The sequence below is a fragment of the Mytilus edulis genome, chromosome 10 (genome assembly GCF_963676685.1).
Source record: "Mytilus edulis chromosome 10, xbMytEdul2.2, whole genome shotgun sequence".
Lineage (NCBI taxonomy): Eukaryota > Metazoa > Mollusca > Bivalvia > Mytilida > Mytilidae > Mytilus > Mytilus edulis.
The window spans coordinates 12,370,288-12,390,301 of NC_092353.1; the positions used below are offsets into that span (position 1 = coordinate 12,370,288).

The following is a 20,014-nucleotide window of genomic DNA, read 5'->3' on the forward strand; positions in this document are numbered from 1 at the left end:
ACCATAACATAACCAGATGACTGAAGGATTTTGACAGAAATACAAACAGATAAAACTGTGTCTGTATTGCTTAGCTAGTGAAAAAGTGCCAGTCTGCTAATAAATATCTTTGAATGCACATCAAAAGTTATTCCTTGTATTTATGATCATTCTTGAAAGGAGTAGGTCCGGTAAGGACCGATTTTGGCCTCAAATTTCAGGTTCATCTGATGAAAGATTTTGACCACTTTTTAAACACTTAAGTGTCTATTTCATTTGATTCAATTAGTTGATGTGAAAGATTTTATCTGATTTAGTCATTAAAAACGATCCGATTCAAGCTCAAATATGAAAAATCTACCAAATATGCCGAAAAATGTCACTTTTCAGATGGTTTTTCTCAAAAATGAAAGTGGCCGCATCCGTGTTCATCCTCAACCTTTATATATGTTATGTATTATCATAAAATACAACTTGCATTTCAATATTAAGGATGAAAACGAATGCGGCCACTTCCGTTTTACACGAAAACTGTCTAAAATTTAACTAAAATGCTAGAATTGTGAAGATTTCAGTAATTTAGCATGACTTAATGGTGCTAGTACCCGATATATGTGCATTCTATTGTCAAAAACAGCCCATATGTATGTAGCAGAAGCATTCTACTGTCCAATAATTAACTAAAAGTTTACATTTTAACAATTTTGTAAAACTGCTATATTTTGGGGCCAAAAAGGGGTCTTACTGGACATATAACCTAGCTCATACAGTTTTTGAAAAGAGCTAAAAACTGAACATTTCAGGGGTGACAACTACAAATCAGGTTGTCAAATTTCCTTGAAATATTCAGAATTGTTAGGTCTAGTCATGCTGATCATTTTTTGCATTTTTTGCATTTTAAACTTTTACCTTTGCTAATATTGTTTTCAAGATAACATTGACAAAAGACTGAAAAAATGAAAAAATAGAAAAAGCATATGTTAGATAGCTTCTATAGTTTTTAAAGCTTTGTAAAAACTAACCTTTCAGGGGAAACAACTCAAAAAAGGATCTCCATTTTTTTCTTTAATATTCAGGGTAGTTAGAACTTATTCAGTATAGATAGATGTGGTATGAGTGCCAATGAGACAACTCTCCATCCAAATAACAATTTATAAAAGTAAACCATTATAGGTCAAGGTACGGCTGTCAACACAGAGCCTTTGCTATTTTTACTTACCCTTTTAATTATTCTCTGATTGCTATAGTTTTAAAGATATAAGAGAACCAGATGCTCCGCAGGGCGCAGCTTTATACGACCGCAGAGGTTGAACCCTGAACATTTGGGGAAAGTATGGACACTACATTCAAGCTGGATTCAGCTCTAAATTTGGATTGTGATTAAATAGTTGACACAGCATAGGTTTCTGACACAGAATGAATGTGGTCTAATGAACTTTAAAAAAAAATTTCACTATGCTGTTGAATATTAATCCTCTCAAAAAAATGTTTGAAGAAATTTTCTTTTTATTTATGAAATATGAAATGAGAAAAATTGACCCCCCCCCCCCTAATTTTGTTTTCACATCCCCCTTTCCCTTATTCCAAAACTGATCTCAATTCAAATTTCTAATGGAGTTTGCAACAATAACTGCTCATTTAAATACATCATAAAATATTAACATGTAAAAAAAGTGCTTTTTATCACTGAATGGTAAAGATTGTTTTAATTTATCAGTTGGTAGAAAAGTGAAAATGCTAATTTTTATTAAAAATGATTTTTTGGCAAACTAGGCGGTACTATGGAAAGCGGCATAACTCTTTGTTCTTATTTGGTAGAAACGCAAATACCAAGTTATTCCTTCCCCTGATCATGTTATATGATCTCAGAAGGCGCTTCAGTTGCAGTTAGAAGTGGCAGGAAACATTTGGAACTAAAAAGTATATTACATTCTGCGTAATTTGTGTTTTAAATAATACGATTATATTGTGACTTGAGAAGAAAAAGGATTATATTCTGTAGATAATTAGGTAACTTTAATATGTGATTTGACATTGTAATTTATAGGTCCGTAATTTGCATCTACCTGCTTGAGATTTCTAGAGTTTAAAGAACATTGTAGTCTAGTTTTATTGAAAGATTTTTCTTGTATTACTTTTCACGAAACGGTTCCTTTATAAGTACAAGAAAAAGTATCCAGAGAATATTGTATTAGATCCAGTGAGTGATTTTGGTCAGCTGAAGCGCCAGAAAATAAAATTATAGTTTAATTAGAGAGACTGTATAATTTTACGATGAAAATTGTCGTAGTTGGTAGTTCACACGTTCGTAGATTGGGAACTTTTATTTATAATAGACCTGCATTACATAATTTCAACTTGATGAACTGTGAGGTAAAATGTCTTGGGATCGGCGGCGGAAAAGTTTCAAATTCAGATCATGTGCAAACTATTTTGTCTTTCATAGAGAAAAATCGTCCCGAACATGTAATTGTTCACATTGGTGGTAACGATTTGGATATATTAGGAGCCTCTGAAGATACGACAGAGGAATTGGGGTTACGGCTGATTTTATTATCCCAAACATTGACAACCCGATTTGAGATTAAGTCAGTTACAATATGCCAACTTCTACCAAGAGAATCGACACGAGTCATTGCATCAAATGTGTATAATGATTTAGTTATTAAGACTAACAGATTTTTGAAAGCACAAATAAAGGACCAACCACATTGTCGTTACTGGAAAATAACAGGGGTGAAACATTCGGATCGCAATAACTATGTTGATGGTGTTCACTTTAACTATGATGTTGGCATGCCAAAATATTTTCGAAATATGAGAGGGTCAATTATTCAAGCTATGAAATAAAGAAAGTTAATAGAAGTTAAGTATTGGACAGGTTTTTATTTATTTATTTATTTGTTAAAAGCTATATTAAGTTCAAGGGAAATTCCCCATAAACATGCTTGTACAGAACAATGCGATTTAATGTTCAATTTCTTTCAAAACTGGAGGTATATTTGGGTATTATGTGCCAAAAATAGTTATGCAACTATGGTATATTTATACCAGGATGATTTGTTTCAATAATAATGATATTAAAATTACGGTTTTAACCGGAGTGTCATATCAATATAACAGTTTTTATGATAACAGAACACGTTATATGCCTTGGATACTTTCTCGCGTGGTTGTATCGAATCGGGACCACACATTGGAGCAGAAGATAAATAAACAAACTCATAAACTATACGGCTTGTAATTAAAGTCATGATAGTAACAACACAGCTGCATCATCCATCAATTTTAACGGTCATCCAGACAGTCTGCTAAGGTTCATAAAAACAATTAAGATAAAATTATTTAACAACCTTATCCCTAACAAATTAAAACACAGCTGCATATTTACATTAATTTTAACGGAATTCAGACAGTCTGATAGAGTTCATGAAAACAACTAAGAGAAATTTATTTAACAATCCTTATCATAGCAAATTAGGTGGGCAATTAAATACTGGCAACAGAACTGCGTATATTTACAGAGCTTAAATCTTCTTCTTGCGTTTTGTTATAAGTGTAACATTATACATGCAGACTTTTTCACCAAGAATCATTGTAACTAGAATTCACATATTTATTAGTTAATAGTGCATGCATATGACACACATGTAGAATATCATTAATTTTTTTTTTTTTATTTCTATTTTTCCCTAAATTTTGTATTTGGATACATTGTGTACTTTAAACAGGTGTTATGGCACCTACATGAATTTATAAGGCTCTTTTGACGAGCCACTGAGATAAATAGTGTACTTGGATACATGTATGTACTTAACACAAGCGCATCTGAATCTATGAGGCTCTAGTACATATGCATGATATGGTGCTTTGATGAGCAATGCCCATATGGCATTTATATAGTTTTATTGTGCTTGAGTACATATTTGTATGCATGACGGGTGCCTATAACATTTAGATGAATTCTATGAGGCTCTAGTACCCATATGGTGCGTTGAGGAGCATGCCCATATGGCATATAGATAGATTTGTTGTGTTTGAGTACTTATTGTATCTAGTTTTGAGTGCATATAGCATTTAGATGAATCTCGTACAAATGGTGCTTTATATGTATAGAATATGATTAATTTTTTATTTTATTTTTTCCTAAATTTTGTATTTGGATACTTTGTGTACTTTAAACAGGTGTTATGGCACCTACATGAATTTATAAGGCTCTTTTGACGAGCCACTGAGATAAATAGTGTACTTGGATACATTTATGTACTTAAAACAAGCGCATCTGAATCTATGAGGCTCTAGTACATATGCATGATATGGTGCTTTGATGAGCAATGCCCATATGGCATTTATATAGTTTTATTGTGCTTGAGTACATATTTGTATGCATGACGGGTGCCTATAACATTTAGATGAATTCTATGAGGCTCTAGTACCCATATGGTGCGTTGAGGAGCATGCCCATATGGCATATAGATAGATTTGTTGTGTTTGAGTACTTATTGTATCTAGTTTTTGAGTGCAAATAGCATTTAGATGAATTTGTGTACAAATGGTGCTTTTGATGGGCAGTGCTTAGGGTACTTATGTCAATTCTGTTGGGGTTAATAAAATATAATATTTAGAATCAGTACACACGGCATTTGAATGAATTTAAGGGTATAGAGTATATATGGTATAACAGAAAAGTGCAGATAGTATAAATATGTTGAAAATGTTCTTATGGCTCTTATTTTGATATGGTAGTTCTATATCATGCATTTAATATATCTTGTGTTCTTTTTCCAGCAACCGTTTTATCAGAAATGCCACCCAAAGAACCAAAAAGAAGTAATCGTAAACGGAAAAGCACACAGAGGCTTGGAGAAGTAATTGAAAACCTAGGCAGTTCAGATTTGGGACTGTGTGTATCTATAGATAATTCTGTACCAAGCTCTTCAACTCCAAATATTAATTCCGGCCAGTTGTCAGCTGATAATCCACCTGTACAATCCAATCCAATTGATCCAAACACGTGTAATGATGACCAAATTCTGAGAATATTGACAGTCGCAACTCCAATTATCACCCAAACAGTAGTTACAATACTCAAAAGCACTGGCGTTATTCAAGGCAGGGATGTAAACTCACCTGATCCAACTTTGATACCAACACACCAAGGTGTTAATTCCGTTTGTCCACCAAGGCAAGATACCACTACATGTAATACAATAGAGATGACGACACCATCCCAGTCCCACTCAACAAATATTATTGATAAACAATCATCTGAGAGCAGTCATCCGTCCTGCTCAAATGATACTAGCAGAAGCGGTCAACAGTGGTTCATGCCAACTGAGGGATCTCCGAGTCAACAGGTGGTGAACCATCTTCTACAGGGCACTCCAAACACAGGTACATGTTCAAACGAGTTAGGAGGCCAGGGTTTATCACGCCCACTGGCTTTGGGTGTGGACCCAAAACTGAAAGCTGATATTTGGTCTAACAAATACATTAATCTGGAGGATTTATTGAAATCCAAATCCAGAGTTGTTAAGTATGTTCCAGTAGAGAAAGATGATTGTTTAACATTTGTTAAAAATAGTAGTAGTAAGACAAAAATTGAGTCAATGGCACAGTGGCATGAGGCTTTTCACATTTATGGGGCAATTTATTTTGAAAAATACCCTACTGAATCCCCGAAGCTGATGAAATATGCGGCTATCATTGCAAATTTGGCAGAAAAAGCTGGAATTGAGGCTGCATTTTTTTATGATCAAGCTTATAGGCAGTGGAGGGAAGTAGACCCTTTACACTTACCATGGGATGGTGTAAATGGGGAATTATTCAATGAGGCGTTAGCGATGGGGCTTATTGGGAAAACTAATGCCATGAAACAGCCCTTTCTTACACAAAGCCTCACGGCTCCAGCCCTTAAACAGAAAAGGTTTTGTTATGCTTTCAACAATGAATCAGGCTACACGGCAAGAATTTGTAGATACGAGCACTCCTGCCAAAATTGCGGTGGAGACCATAGCAGGAGGGATTGCCAACAATCAAAACACGAGAACGCCGATTTTAACTCCACCAATAGAAGGGGGGGCCCTGATTCAGAAACAGTCCAGTAAACAGAAACCTAAAACCAGGTGATTTTCAAATATCTACACCTATTCACATTGACCAATTGGGCAAGTACCTTAAAGGGTATGACACAAGTAAAGTTGAATTTTTATTAGAGGGGTTCAAAACTGGGTCTATGATGGGCATTTCAAGTGATAACATTCAGTTAATGGGAAGATGGCATTCAGATGCGTACAAAAAATATATTCGGATACCAGTCCTTAACATCTGAATCTGTTTTATGTGTTTTTGATGTTGTATCTTGGGGATATGGACCTCTGATACGACACAAGGCTGTTCTTTTCTTGAAATACGTTTAAGGGTTCCTTGTTCTTGCCACTGTGCCATAAACGGATAATCATGTTTAGATCTAGAAGTGTATTTTCATTACAAGTATAAGAGTGTATAAGAGTGTAATAACTTTGTTGACAGTATAGTTGATACTAATTTTTAATTGTATTTATGTTGGTAACTGTGATTACGAAATATAATGGGGACATGGGCCTCTTTATTTTCAATCCCTTTTAACAGACTTACGGTAATATTTTGTATAGTGTATATGGTTATTGTTTTATTTTTGTTTTTGTATTTTCCTGTTTGTTTTTGCTTTTTATTACTTTTTGGATTTGTTTTTGTTTTTGTTTTTTTTTTTTTTTTTTTTTTTCTTTGCATAATTAAGTTGAGATATTTATCAGAAATACAATCATTTGCTACCATTATTTTTCAAGGATAATTTAACACATAATAAAATGAAGTATTTAGGTTTGCAATCATGGTCGTGCAATTTTATGCCATATTTTCTAATTTCTCAGGGAAATTATAAAACTAACAGTAATGAATCATCCCCTTCTGTCATTGCAGCTGACGATGGGGTGAACTCTGGTCGACCTGTTGTCATAAAATTTAAGGAATCTCGTAAAGATATTGCTTAACTTTACGCACTGTTATAAACTATGCGGGTAATGATGTTATCTTTCAAGAAGTTAAATTGAGCAGTCAAAAATGTTTATCACTGATAAAATAGATTTTTAACTGGATCAAAATAAAAAAAAAAATAAAATAAAATAAAAAAAAAAATAGATATACGAATAATAATAAAAATAAATAAGATAAAATAAAATTAGAATTTTCAATGTAAATATATGTATAAATCTGGCTTTGGTTGCCATGGGGACAGGGGCCTCCGGCAACCATTATCATTTTTGTTTTGTTTTAGAATCTGTTAATACATTATAATCATGGGATAGTTATCGTTTTAGTGTATATAATGAATACTCTTAGATAGAAGTAGCTTTATTCAAATGTGTGATTTCTCTTTTGATATTTTTTGTTTTTCCTATTTTTGGTAGTTAGGACTTTTAGAATTTTTTATCACTGGCTTGGATGGGGGATATTGTTACAAGGAAGGCTTTGGGTAACAATATTGTGGCGAATGTAACCCCATCTTTGATGGGATGGGTCAATAAGGTTTTGTCATTATAACCATATATGTTGTTTATAAATATGATTTATTGATTTCATTATACATGTTTTCCATTGTGTTGCTTCTTCGTCATTTTAATAATAAATGACAGTTTTCAATTCTTAAATATCTGTTTGTTTGTCATTCTTTCATCCCATCAAACAGAGCAAGCCTGTGTTGACAAAAATGCTAATTTTTATTAAAAATGATTTTTTGGCAAACTAGGCGGTACTATGGAAAGCGGCATAACTCTTTGTTCTTATTTGGTAGAAACGCAAATACCAAGTTATTCCTTCCCCTGATCATGTTATATGATCTCAGAAGGCGCTTCAGTTGCAGTTAGAAGTGGCAGGAAACATTTGGAACTAAAAAGTATACCCACCATCCCTCCCTGGATAGCTAATTCGGATTTTCTGTTATGTTTGAACCAATTTAAATTGAAATATTTTAATTTTTTTTTTCATAATGGGTATTGTGAATTCATGTTGTATTTGGTTAAACAATATGTCAGTGTTTATATTCTAATGTAACACCATCTCTGATGGGCGAATGTAACCCCATCTTTGATGGGATGGGTCAATAAGGTTTTGTCATTATAACCATATATGTTGTTTATAAATATGATTTATTGATTTCATTATACATGTTTTCCATTGTGTTGCTTCTTCGTCATTTTAATAATAAATGACAGTTTTCAATTCTTAAATATCTGTTTGTTTGTCATTCTTTCATCCCATCAAACAGAGCAAGCCTGTGTTGACAAAAATACATTGTATATTGTATAAAACAATGATTTAAGTTGATTCAACTACTATTCTGGACAAAGAAAGATAACTCAAATTTTCAAAGAATATTGAAAATATCTTGCTATAGCACAAATATCTATTCTGGACAAAGAAAGATAACTCCAATTGAAAGTTGATTGCTATTTCACATCATCGTGCAATTAGATATTTCTTGCTATTGCGCAATACTGTCAATTGAAGATTTCTTGCTATTGAACAATACTGTGCAATTGAAAATTTCTTGCTATTGCACAATACTGTACAATTGAAGATTTCTTGCTATTGCTGAATACTGTGCAATTGAAAATTTCTTGCTATTGCACAATACTTAATATAATAATTTGGAATCCTGATTTGGACCAACTTGAAAACTTTGCTCATAATCAAAAATCTAAGTACACGTTTAGATTCAGCATATCAAAGAAGCCCAAGAATTCAATTTTTGTTAAAATCAAACTTAGTTTAATTTTGGACCCTTTGGACCTTAATGAAGACCAATTTGAAAACGGGACCAAAAATTAAGAATCTACTAACACAGTTAGATTTGGCATATCAAAGAACCCCAATTATTCATTTTTGATGAAATCAAACAAAGTTTAATTTGGACCCTGATCTGGACTAACTTGAAAACTGGACCAATAATCAAAAATCTAAGTACATTTTTAGATTCAGCATATCAAAGAACCCCAATGATTCAATTTTTGTTAAAATCAAACTAAGTTTAATTTTGGACCCTTTGGACCTTAATGTAGACCAATTTGAAAACAGGACCATATCAAAGAACCCCAATTATTAAATTTTTGATGAAATCAAACAAAGTTTAATTTTGGACCCTTTGGGCCCCTTATTCCTAAACTGTTAGGACCAAAACTCCCAAAATCAATACCAACCTTCCTTTTATGGTCATAAACCTTGTGTTTAAATTTCATAGATTTCTATTTACCTATACTAAAGTTATGGTGCGAAAACCAAGAAAAACGCTTATTTGGCCCCTTTTTGGCCCCTAATTCCTAAACTGTTAAGACCAAAACTCCCAAAATCAATACCAACCTTCCTTTTGTGGTCATAAACCTTGTGTTGAAATTTCATAGATATCTATTTACTTATACTAAAGTTATGGTGCGAAAACCAAGAAAAATGCTTATTTGGACCCCTTTTTGGCCCCTAATTCCTAAAATGTTAGAACCAAAACTCCAAAAATCAATCCCAACCTTCCTTTGATTGTCATAAACCTTGTGTCAAAATTTCATAGATTTCTATTAACTTAAAATTAAGTTACTGTGCGAAAAACAAGAAAATGCTTATTTGGGCCCTTTTTGGCCCCTAATTCCTAAAATGTTGGGATCAAAACTCCCAAAATCAATCCCCACCTTCCTTTTGTGGTCATTAACCTTATGTTAAAATTTCATAGATTTCTATTCACTTTTACTAAAGTTAGAGTGCGAAAACTAAAAGTATTCGGACGACGACGACGACCCAACGTGATAGCAATATACGACGAAAATTTTTTCAAATTTTGCGGCCGTATAAAAACTATAAGTTGACCCCTATGTTATACTTTATATAGCCACAGTGGCCATGTTGGTTGATCAACCTGGACAAAAACTCACAAAGTTTATAACTGACTTTTATATAGATGAAGCAGACAAACTTTTAGTTTAATCCTTTGATCACTTTCACAGTTGAAGATTTTTAAAGGAAATTTAAGTTAATGGACAGCAAATCAGACATGTGGCCAGATTAACACAGATGCCAAGGGAATGCAATAGGTAATAATGATTAATTACCATTGCTAAAATCGAAAACATAAAAAAAAAAAAAAAAGAGTCCACATAACATCAGTCCTTAGAACAGAAAACAAAAAAATAAATTACCTTGTTCATTCTGAAATGTAACTAAATACATGTCTTTCTCCTCTATATACTCAATGGTCTCTACGTCAGCATCAGCACCTTTTCTTGATTCTAAGTAATACATGATGGTATCCTGAGTTGTACGATTAGTCATTCCTCTGACTTCTATTGTACAGGTCGGGGACGGTTCACTGTTACTTAGGTTACTCTCATATTCTTCAGTTATTTCCATAGGCTCTTCCACATTCACATTGTGGGCCTCCACTTCTATAACTTTGTTATTAAACATAATAGGCATCTTCTGTAAAACGATGTCAACAGCTAAAAAAAAGTATGTATAAAAGTTATCTTTTATTTTAAGATTTAAATAACATGATTAGTCCATTTTAAGGGCATACGATACAGAAGAGATCATCCATTTCTTTTGCAGAATGTTCCTTATTATCCAGACGTTAAATTTACCAATAGGAAGGTATATTTGTAACAGCCACTATGTTCCGTCAGTTACTTTTCAACTAGTTGTTTTATTCAGAATGCAGTCAAAAAGTCCGGAAAAAAGTAACTAGTTGAAAAGTCCCAGAACAATGTAGCTAGTTCAATAGTTCTGGCGGAACAGAACAACTAGTTAATCCAGTAAGAATGTTGCCTTCATAACAGAGTAAGTTCTATTTTATTGTTATGCATTAATCTGAAATTGTAATTTTAGAAGTACCCACATGAGGAGGAACTTTTGGGCTAGTTTGTTAGTTCTGGTTTTGACTAATTTGCAAAAGAGGAACTTTGTGACTAGTTGATGAGTTCCTTTTAACTTTTGTAATCAGTATCTTGGTTCCCCTTTGAAAGGTTCAAATATAATATGCTGCCCTTTTACTTTGCATTAATTCTCCAGATGGAACTTTGTGACTGGTTGATAAGTTCCATTGGAACTTTGGGCTAGTTTGTTAGTTCTGGTTTTGACTAATTTGGCAAAAAGGAACTTTCTAACTAGTTGATATGTTCCGTTGGAACTTTTAAACCAGAGGAAGAACAAAGCTACTGGTTAATAAGTTCCTCCGGAGCTTTTCGGCTAGATAGTTCTTTCCGCCTGGAACTTTCCAAAATCTGAACAAAAGAGCATTTACAAATTTGCTAGTGATAACTAATTCTGTGTAATCTTTAATCACTGGTAAAATATAAAGCAGTACACATAAACGTGACATTACATTCTATAAAATTGAGGCGATTGTCCCCCTTCTTATGGCAGATCTCTGATTGACACTTGTTGAAATCTTAATCATCTTATATTGTAAACAATCTGGTATTAGTATTGATCAAAGGAAATGCGAGGCATAATGTCAATGAGACAGCAACCCAATTTCACTTATAATCTAGTGGTCAACATGCAGAATTCATCAATTAAGGACAATTGTATCTATTCAATGTAAAGCTCTCAATCAGCCTAAGGCATACAAATGTTGCAAAACATTCAGAAGCCTTGTCATAGATTTGCCTTACCAAATTTAATCAAAATTTGCAGATGGTTGAATAAAAAATATTGCCTAATATATATGAATTCCTACATTTATTTCCTAATGCATACTAATATAAATGTTAAAAGTACGGGTACCTTCATCTTCTATGAATGTAATAATAGCTGATGCTGTGTCTTCATCGTATTCTACATCATCAACATCACCACCACCAGACTTTCTTGTATTCTCAAAAAAGAACCTTAATCCGTCCTCTGTAGTTTTTGAAGGCAACTTCGTCACTTTCAGCATATTAGTGGTAGTTTTCTTTGGTTCTAATATAATATCAAATAAAATATAATGAAAAAAGCATAAAATGTTGAAAATGTACAAATTACGTATATATGCATAAACACACTTTATCATGTGTTTTTTTCAAAATTTCAATGCACAATATGCATATGTTCAACATTAAGAAATTGTGACATTATTGTCAATGAGACATCTCTCAACTAGAGACCAAACGATGTAGAAGTTAACAAATATAGTTTGCCACACAGCCTTGAACAATGAGCAAACCCCATACTGTAAAGTATATAAGCTATAAAAGGCTCCAAAATGACAAATAAAAAAAATAAAAAAATGAGAGAACTAATCAAAGTGATGGAAATCACTCATGGAAAGATTAGAAGAGTAGTTTGAATTATTTCATATTAAGGTATGGTGGGGGGAAATGAACATTTATAAAGCACTATTGCTGAAAATTGCATTTACAGCAGGTCTTTAGAAGGAAACATGCTTTTCCAGTATGAGAATAAAATGAGCTCACATTAAATAATATAGGTCTCTTAATTTGCACAATTTCATCTAAACAGCAGTTTATATCTTATTGAAATAATGTTGCCTGTTTCAAAAAAACAAAAAATTGCAAATCAAAAATTCTTCTAGAAAATGTTACCAACTAGGATCAATTTTTAAAGTATTTTTCAACACAGGGCATTGAAAATGTACTTTTTCAATGTAAACAAATTAAAAAAAAACTTATTTTATTGAAATATGGATTCTTTCTGGATTGCAAAAATATATATTCACTTCTAATAAAAATTCAAATGACTAAAAAGACATAATGATTGATGGGGAATAAACTAATAAACAATGGTTTGTTATAATCAAAAGTTTTAAAATTTTAAAACTGTTTCAAGTCAATTCCTAATAAAAAAAAAGTGAACTAATCAAAATTGTTGATTTAAAAATTACAGATGATTTTTAAAGATCTTGTAAATCCATTAATAATTTATTTTTCAGATATAATTCACAGAATCACTTTATGTAATGTAGATCAAAAGTAATTGGAAATAAATAAATCTATCATCCTTATATATATCAAACATTTAATATATACATTTGTGTATTCAATTATGAGGTAAAATATTTGTATATGAAAGGGAAACTTCACGATTTTTCACTTATCATCTTATTATGTTCATAATACCATAAAAAACATATTCACAAAGTTTTATTTTGATATGAAAACTTATTAAATGAAGAAGAAAATAGGGAATTATTAATTTCATTTCTTCAAACTTCCTGACTTATGTGATGTAGTGTAAGTTTTTTTGCATGCCAGGAGTGAAATAAATCTCATTTAGTCTTGTTCGTTAACCATATAATTACCCGATTTAAAGCGCATTGACGACTTTTGGTGTAGCTATCAACCAACTAAAAACAAGTGATATATAGCCATACCACTTTTAAAATTAGATTGTAGAATTCATGTGTGGATTTTTTATACAAATTTTAGTAATAAAAGTAAATCGATACAATAGAACATTTTTATGATTTTTTTTCTACAAATACTTTAAACAAACATATGAAACTGACATGATCGATAGTGTATAAAATACATGTTTGTATTCTGACCTTTTTGCTTCAGTCCAAACATTTTCTGCTGTAATGTGGAAATTCAATGTGTATTGTTATGTGACACTTAGTGAATGTTGAATGCGTGGTTAAACTCAAGGTAATTAAAAGATTAGCATTATGTCATTCTGATCTTTTGATCTTCAATCAGTGAATTCACTGTTCCAGGTGTGAACAGCATTTTGTATGAATGAAAAATGGGAGTGCATAAGCTCACTTTTACATGAATTATGACTTCTGATTACTTTTGTAATGTTGAAATACTTAATTAATTTAATTGATTAAATTAATAAATAATAATAGCCTTCTAAACAAGAGTGTATGAACTAAAAATAGTACTATTTTATATTTAAATTAGAATCGGTAACCTTTAATATTTGAAACAGATCATAACCAATTGCAATTATATAATTTAGTCCATCCAAAGTGATCTTTATTTACATATTCAGGAATAAATGTTCTCATCAAAATATTTTAAATCTCACAACGCACAAATAGTGAGTCACTTCAGCTATTTGAAAAAAAATATGTTTAAAAAATTGACAGGAAATTTAACATGTTTAAGGATCTTCTTGGAATGGAATCGAAAAATAAAGAACAGCTATTCTTTTCAAGTGTGAAAACGTCAACAAAATTTATACATAATCGGGAATGTCCTTATTAAAATAGCCTTTGTCTCACAACGTATAATACTTTAGTTATTTGACCAACAATGTTTTTAAAAAAAAGAACGAATTTGATGTCATCTTTCGCTATTTTTAAGTGTAATTATAAGTCGTTTTAACTGGCAAGAATACCCCTAAAACGGACAAGCAGATTATAATTCTTAAAATTTCTGTTATTGAATATCAAGAAAGAAAATAAAATCCCAAAATTGATTTGAAAATTTGATACTTTTTAAATAGTTTTCCTGGAAAATATTCACATCCCTTGGTGATAATTAGTGTAGGTCCAGTTGCATATATATTACATGTATGTCGGAACAATTGTGATGATGACGAATTTCTTCCTTTATTCAAGAACATTTAATCAAATTGAAAATAAATCTGTGATTTTACTATGTCCATAACTTTGATGAACCAAAGTAAGTTATATATCGACCTGTATTTAAATCAAAGTTGGTTCTCTTCTTCTTCTTCTTTTGGTATACAATAGTCTATGGACATTCTATGATTACATACAGTTGGCATACGTGTACAGTAGTCTGTTTACAAAACTTTTACCCCAATTTATGTCACCGGGGAAACTGGGGTGACTTGTCGGGTGTGTAACAAGAGCCTGACTGAATGGCCTCTTGTTACTGAAACTGTGTGATGCACCTGATCACACAACGAACGATTGCTCTGAATAGCAATGAGAACTCTGAATACTGGTGAAACCTAACTTTTCAGACTCTGGAACTAGCGATGAATAAACCAATAATTCAGCATGGAATACGAATACTTTTATTACAGATGGACTGTGTTCAGTGTAAAGTCCTGAGTCCAAATCTTGCTTATTGAAATTATAAGCAAGTATTTATACACAATTGAAATGACAAGAATAGACATAACAAATAACAATTAATTTGAGTGATATTGTTCACTGACAAAGATTAAACTATTTTTAGAACTTGAAGAATAGATATTAAATGATAATCTGATTATGACAATTAAGAACATACATTATGAATAAGGTAAAATGTCACTAATTAGGTAACAGATTGAAACATGTCACTCAATGTCCAAACTAAGAATTAAAAAGCATGTTGATTTTAAGACCTGGATACGAAATGTAAATAGAAACGAAATTATAAAATAAAATGAATTATAAAACACAGAGAATTAAAGTCTAAAATATCACAATTGAGAATTTTGTATTAAAGTCCAAAATAATAAACGAAGCTGCTTTTTCCACTGTCACATTTACACAAAATGTATGTTTCTTTCTTATGTATACATGTATATATTTTAAATTGCGCTATATATATAGTTCCGTAACTTTATATCCAGGTGTATAAACGAATGGTCAACAAGTGCGTACATTTTTTTTAAATAAATATTTCTGGTATGTTTCAAACTGTCCTTCACTATTGACAACGAGTATATATATATACTTACATTTTCCCAAATTTACTCTTGGAAAAAATATGTAAATAGATTTTAATTTACTCAAATCTTTTTTTTATTTGGTATTATTTAGATTTTTATAAATAATATTCTTTACACCAGAAATGCTATTTACAAACAAGCGTATGAGTTTAGTAATGACTAGTATATCACTTTAGGACACGCAAGACAGAGATGTATATTATACACCTGATAGTTAAAAATGGAGAGTTACATTTGTTATCGGCCGTGTACACTTCTCAATACCCTCAGAAGTGAAACGATGCATGAACTTGCAAGTCCGAAAGGAAATTGTTTGAATACCTTGACATGTCACCTCACAATACCTTTGGGGGTAATACCTTTAGGCATGCTGGTGATCAGCTGATCAATTGAGGGAAGGTCCAAATTTATTTAAATCACATAAAAGAATGTTATATCATGAACAATTTAGATTTTCGAAAACAATTTTCACGATATACTTACCGGTATTTATGATGAACTATGACTTTTTAACTAATTCCAATATAAACAGTTTAAAAATGACAGACCATGGTTATTTAAAAAATAATAACATTTTCCTTATCAAGTTAGTTAGTCGGATAAAACATCCGTACGATTGACAAGATATCGACACGCAATTACGACTACATCAGGTTACTATAGTTTTGGTCCTTAGAAATATCGTGGTCTCAAAACGAAGGTGATGACAAAATGGCGGCACACAGGGAATTGACACTCTAATTTAAAATCGATGGTGATCTCTTATCTAGCCAAATAAAACTTTAATATCTATGAATTTGAGCACTTCTATACAGAATGGACAAAATATCAATTTTTGATTTTTTTGCAAAGTTTCATTCCTTTAAGTCTTACATAATTATACAGACCCTGCAATATACAAGACTGAGGTTGATAAGTAACGTGGTCAATTTGATTGACAGTTTAGGAGGTGGGGCATTGTAATTAAAGGTTTTTGTTTAGTGATCATGACAGTTGTCAATCATACTAGTATTGTATTAATACTCAATTACCTAATCAAAATGTTTTTAAAAAAAGCCTGCACATCAACACACCTTAATGACATACATTCTTACATAAATGAACTGTTCAAATAATATACCAATTTCTTTCAAAATGTATGTGTATTGTGTGCACATACATGAGAACCATAGGGAACTATATTTCAGTGTGAATACATTTAGTAACAGTAGCAAACCTGTCGTGTTGTTAGGGAGGCTGGTGCCTTATTAAAGATTTAGAGCAAGTTCTAATCTTTCAAAAAAAATTAACAGCTAGATTTACATTTATAAAACAATAAACAAATAAGACATTCAGCAATAAATGACAACCATTGAGTTACAGGCTCCTTACGTGGAACAGTCAGATACAGAATGTGGTAGGGTTGTATGTAATTATTTCCATAGCAAGGGTCCCATACATTCAAACATGTAATCATTAATTGCCTGACTTCCAAAGTTCACACAATTTTAGAACTGTGTATTTATTTATTTTCGTGGGTACCAATTTTCTTGGATTGAGGAAAACTTGCATTTTCGTTTTGGTGGCGGCTTTGCCTTGATCTTTAAAAACCCTTAACAAAATGTGTAATTCGTTGCACATTTAATCTCATGGTTAACATTTACCCTTGAAATCCATGAAAATTGGTGTCCAACGAAGAACAATGAATCTACTGTATATGATTCACTTGTCCTTAGTCATGTGTAAAAAGAAGTTTTACTCTCAATGTTTGTGATTTCTTTATATTTCTTTAGATATACTGTGGATTCATTTATTTTCATGGGAACCGACAATTTTCTATAAATCTAATTCAGGATAGCAATAAATTGATTGAAATCTTGAAACAGAATTGTGGAGATACTGAAATCAAATCGTGGAGGTCTTAAGATGTTCGGGAGTCCTCAATTACTTATATATATCCTCAATTTTAAATTATGGAGGTCCTGAAATATCTCTTTAAAAACATTATAATATCTACCATCATTTTTTTCTTCAAATATGTCCTCTTCCACTTCTTCTTTCACTTCTTCTTCCTGTTCTTCTTTCAATCCTTCTTCGTGTGATTGAACAGGAGTTTCTGTACTTGACTGTTCAGCAGATGCAGATTGAATATCACTTCTTTCTCCATCTTTTGTAGAAATTTCTGGTTTATTATTCGGATTCTGCTTGGCACCAGGCTGCTGATCTTGTTGAGGAACAAACTCTTGAGTATAGCCATAGCCTGGATAAGCGCCAGGATATTGACCATATGGATAATAACCGACATATGGTGGCCATCCATACTGCCCTGGATATCCAGGAATATGTGGACCTTTCTCTTGGTCTTGAGATGGATCTCCTTTTTCAGTAGGTCCAGGCTGATATGGTGGCCATCCCATTCCTGGAGGGTAGAACTGATAAGGATTTTGAGGATTTGGTCCATGATGTGTCATGTATTGTGGATCAAAAGGTGGACTAAATGGTAGAAATCCATGGGGACCACCAGGTTGTTGTAGGGGTGGTGCTGATGGATTGGTCCCTGGTGCTTGACTGGCATACTCAGAATATGGTGGAGGCTGTGTGTGGTCTGTGTAAGAGTTGGTCCCCTTGTTAGCTGATGCTGAAGGATCATTGATATCTGGAGTCTGAAGGGAAAACAAAATCATCAATGTAAATTACTGTCTTTACACTGCTAACTAATGTTTCATATTTACAAATCAAATATAAAATATGATTAACAGTCTATTGATATTTAGGTTAAGTTACTTTGATTTAATATGGCCATATTTACTTTTTTTCTCAATCTTAAAGACGCTATACAGTTTGACATTCATAAGGGGGTCTCAATGGGGGGTTCTGATCCCGAATCCTGCTTACTGTTTTGTCAGATTCCTATATCCTGCTTACACTATGTATGCAAGCAATACTCATTTTAATGTAATTTCTGGTGTCCCACTAGACTTCATTTCCCGTTTTCACGGCACAATAATTTTTATAATATAAATATCAATATAAAGGTGATATACTTTTGGTAGTATATTGCACTGCAAAGTGAACAAAAACTTTGTATTTTTATAATAGAATCAACAAATAAAATATTATTTGTAACCGATTATTTGTAAGCATGACTTTCATGTGTCATGCTGCCAAATAATCCGCAATCCTGCGTCACGCTTAGACCCAAATGAGACCCATTGAGATTTTTGTATCATGTAAATCTCATAAGGAATGACTTATGAACACCATGAACACTAAATAGTGTACAATGTTTTGACTATTAAATTAAAATTCATCTTAACGAGGCTTAATTCAGCAAAAAATTAAACATTTGTTTTTTCATTACAAATTTTATTTATTACACTATTAGCTATTACTTTATAATATGGTACTAAAATCACCCAGACAAATCGATTTGATTTGGCAACAGATGACTTTAAAAATGTTTATATCATTGAAAAAGCTCCAAATTATCTTCCTTTGGTGCAAAAATGTCATTTTTTGATGTTTTAATTGAAATATCTTTTTTAACTCATCAGTGACCTATATTTTTTATTATTGTTTTCAAACAAGCTGTACATAAAGTAAATAATTGTAAAATTTTAGCAATTTCTGTAATTTAGTTCTTTTTTTATTTTGATATTGAGCCTCACCAATTTGATTCCTTGTACCACGGACCCGCCCGCACCTATTTTTTTCAAAACAGATTTTTTTTATTTTTTTTATATTCCCGCTTCCCGCATCCGGAAATGTAATCTTGTCCATTTCCCGCACCGTTTTTTTTTTGTAATAATTATAAAAAGATATCAACATTTGTTTTTAAAATCACAGTCTAACCTGTATATAACGATTTCAAACATAAAAGCACCCCACCACACTGTGTAAATATCTGTGAGAATATTTGTTTCAGTATGAAACCTATTAATTTATCCAAATGGGAGTGCTCCGATATGAATTTATAACAGCGGTATTACATGTAAAGAACAAAAAATTGGTTTCTTTCCCCCTTACTTATATTCCCTATAAAAAAAATGTTCGTTGTTAGAATAAAGAACAAAGAACTTCTGAAGGATTTGCCTTCAACTGCAATTATATTGTATGCTGGCGAAACAAAACTATCCATAGCCGCTGCATGTTTATGCACCTGTCCTGATTGATTCAGGGGCCTGTGGTTCAGCAGTTATCATTTGTTGATGTTGTTCATTGGTATTTTCCCGTTTGGATATATAAATTAGATCGTTGGTTTTCCTGTTCGAATTGTGTACGCTAATAATTTTAGGGTCCTTTATAGCTTGCTGTTTGGTTTGTATCAAAGCCCTGTGTAAAAGGTCGTACTTTGACCTGTGTTTGTTATTATCAGGTTGAGAACAACCCTCCCTCAGAC

General features: G+C 32.2%; 2 protein-coding genes across 2 annotated transcripts in view; one reads left to right on the forward strand and one right to left on the reverse strand.

Moving 5' to 3' along the window:
- Window positions 1-20,014, reverse strand: part of LOC139493469 (protein mono-ADP-ribosyltransferase PARP14-like) — a gene marked incomplete in the record, with an annotated part of 63,604 nt that overhangs the window by 38,140 nt on the left and 5,450 nt on the right. The window contains 3 exon segments of the mRNA XM_071281876.1: window positions 10,200-10,499; window positions 11,785-11,961; window positions 17,633-18,278. Of these exon segments, the coding sequence (XP_071137977.1) occupies window positions 10,200-10,499; window positions 11,785-11,961; window positions 17,633-18,278 (1,123 nt within the window).
- Window positions 1,717-8,248, forward strand: LOC139493422 (uncharacterized). The gene is made up of 2 exons (XM_071281817.1): window positions 1,717-1,989; window positions 4,768-8,248. Exon 2 carries the CDS (start codon window positions 4,785-4,787, stop codon window positions 6,084-6,086), a length of 1,302 nt encoding a protein of 433 aa, XP_071137918.1. The 5' UTR covers window positions 1,717-1,989; window positions 4,768-4,784; the 3' UTR covers window positions 6,087-8,248.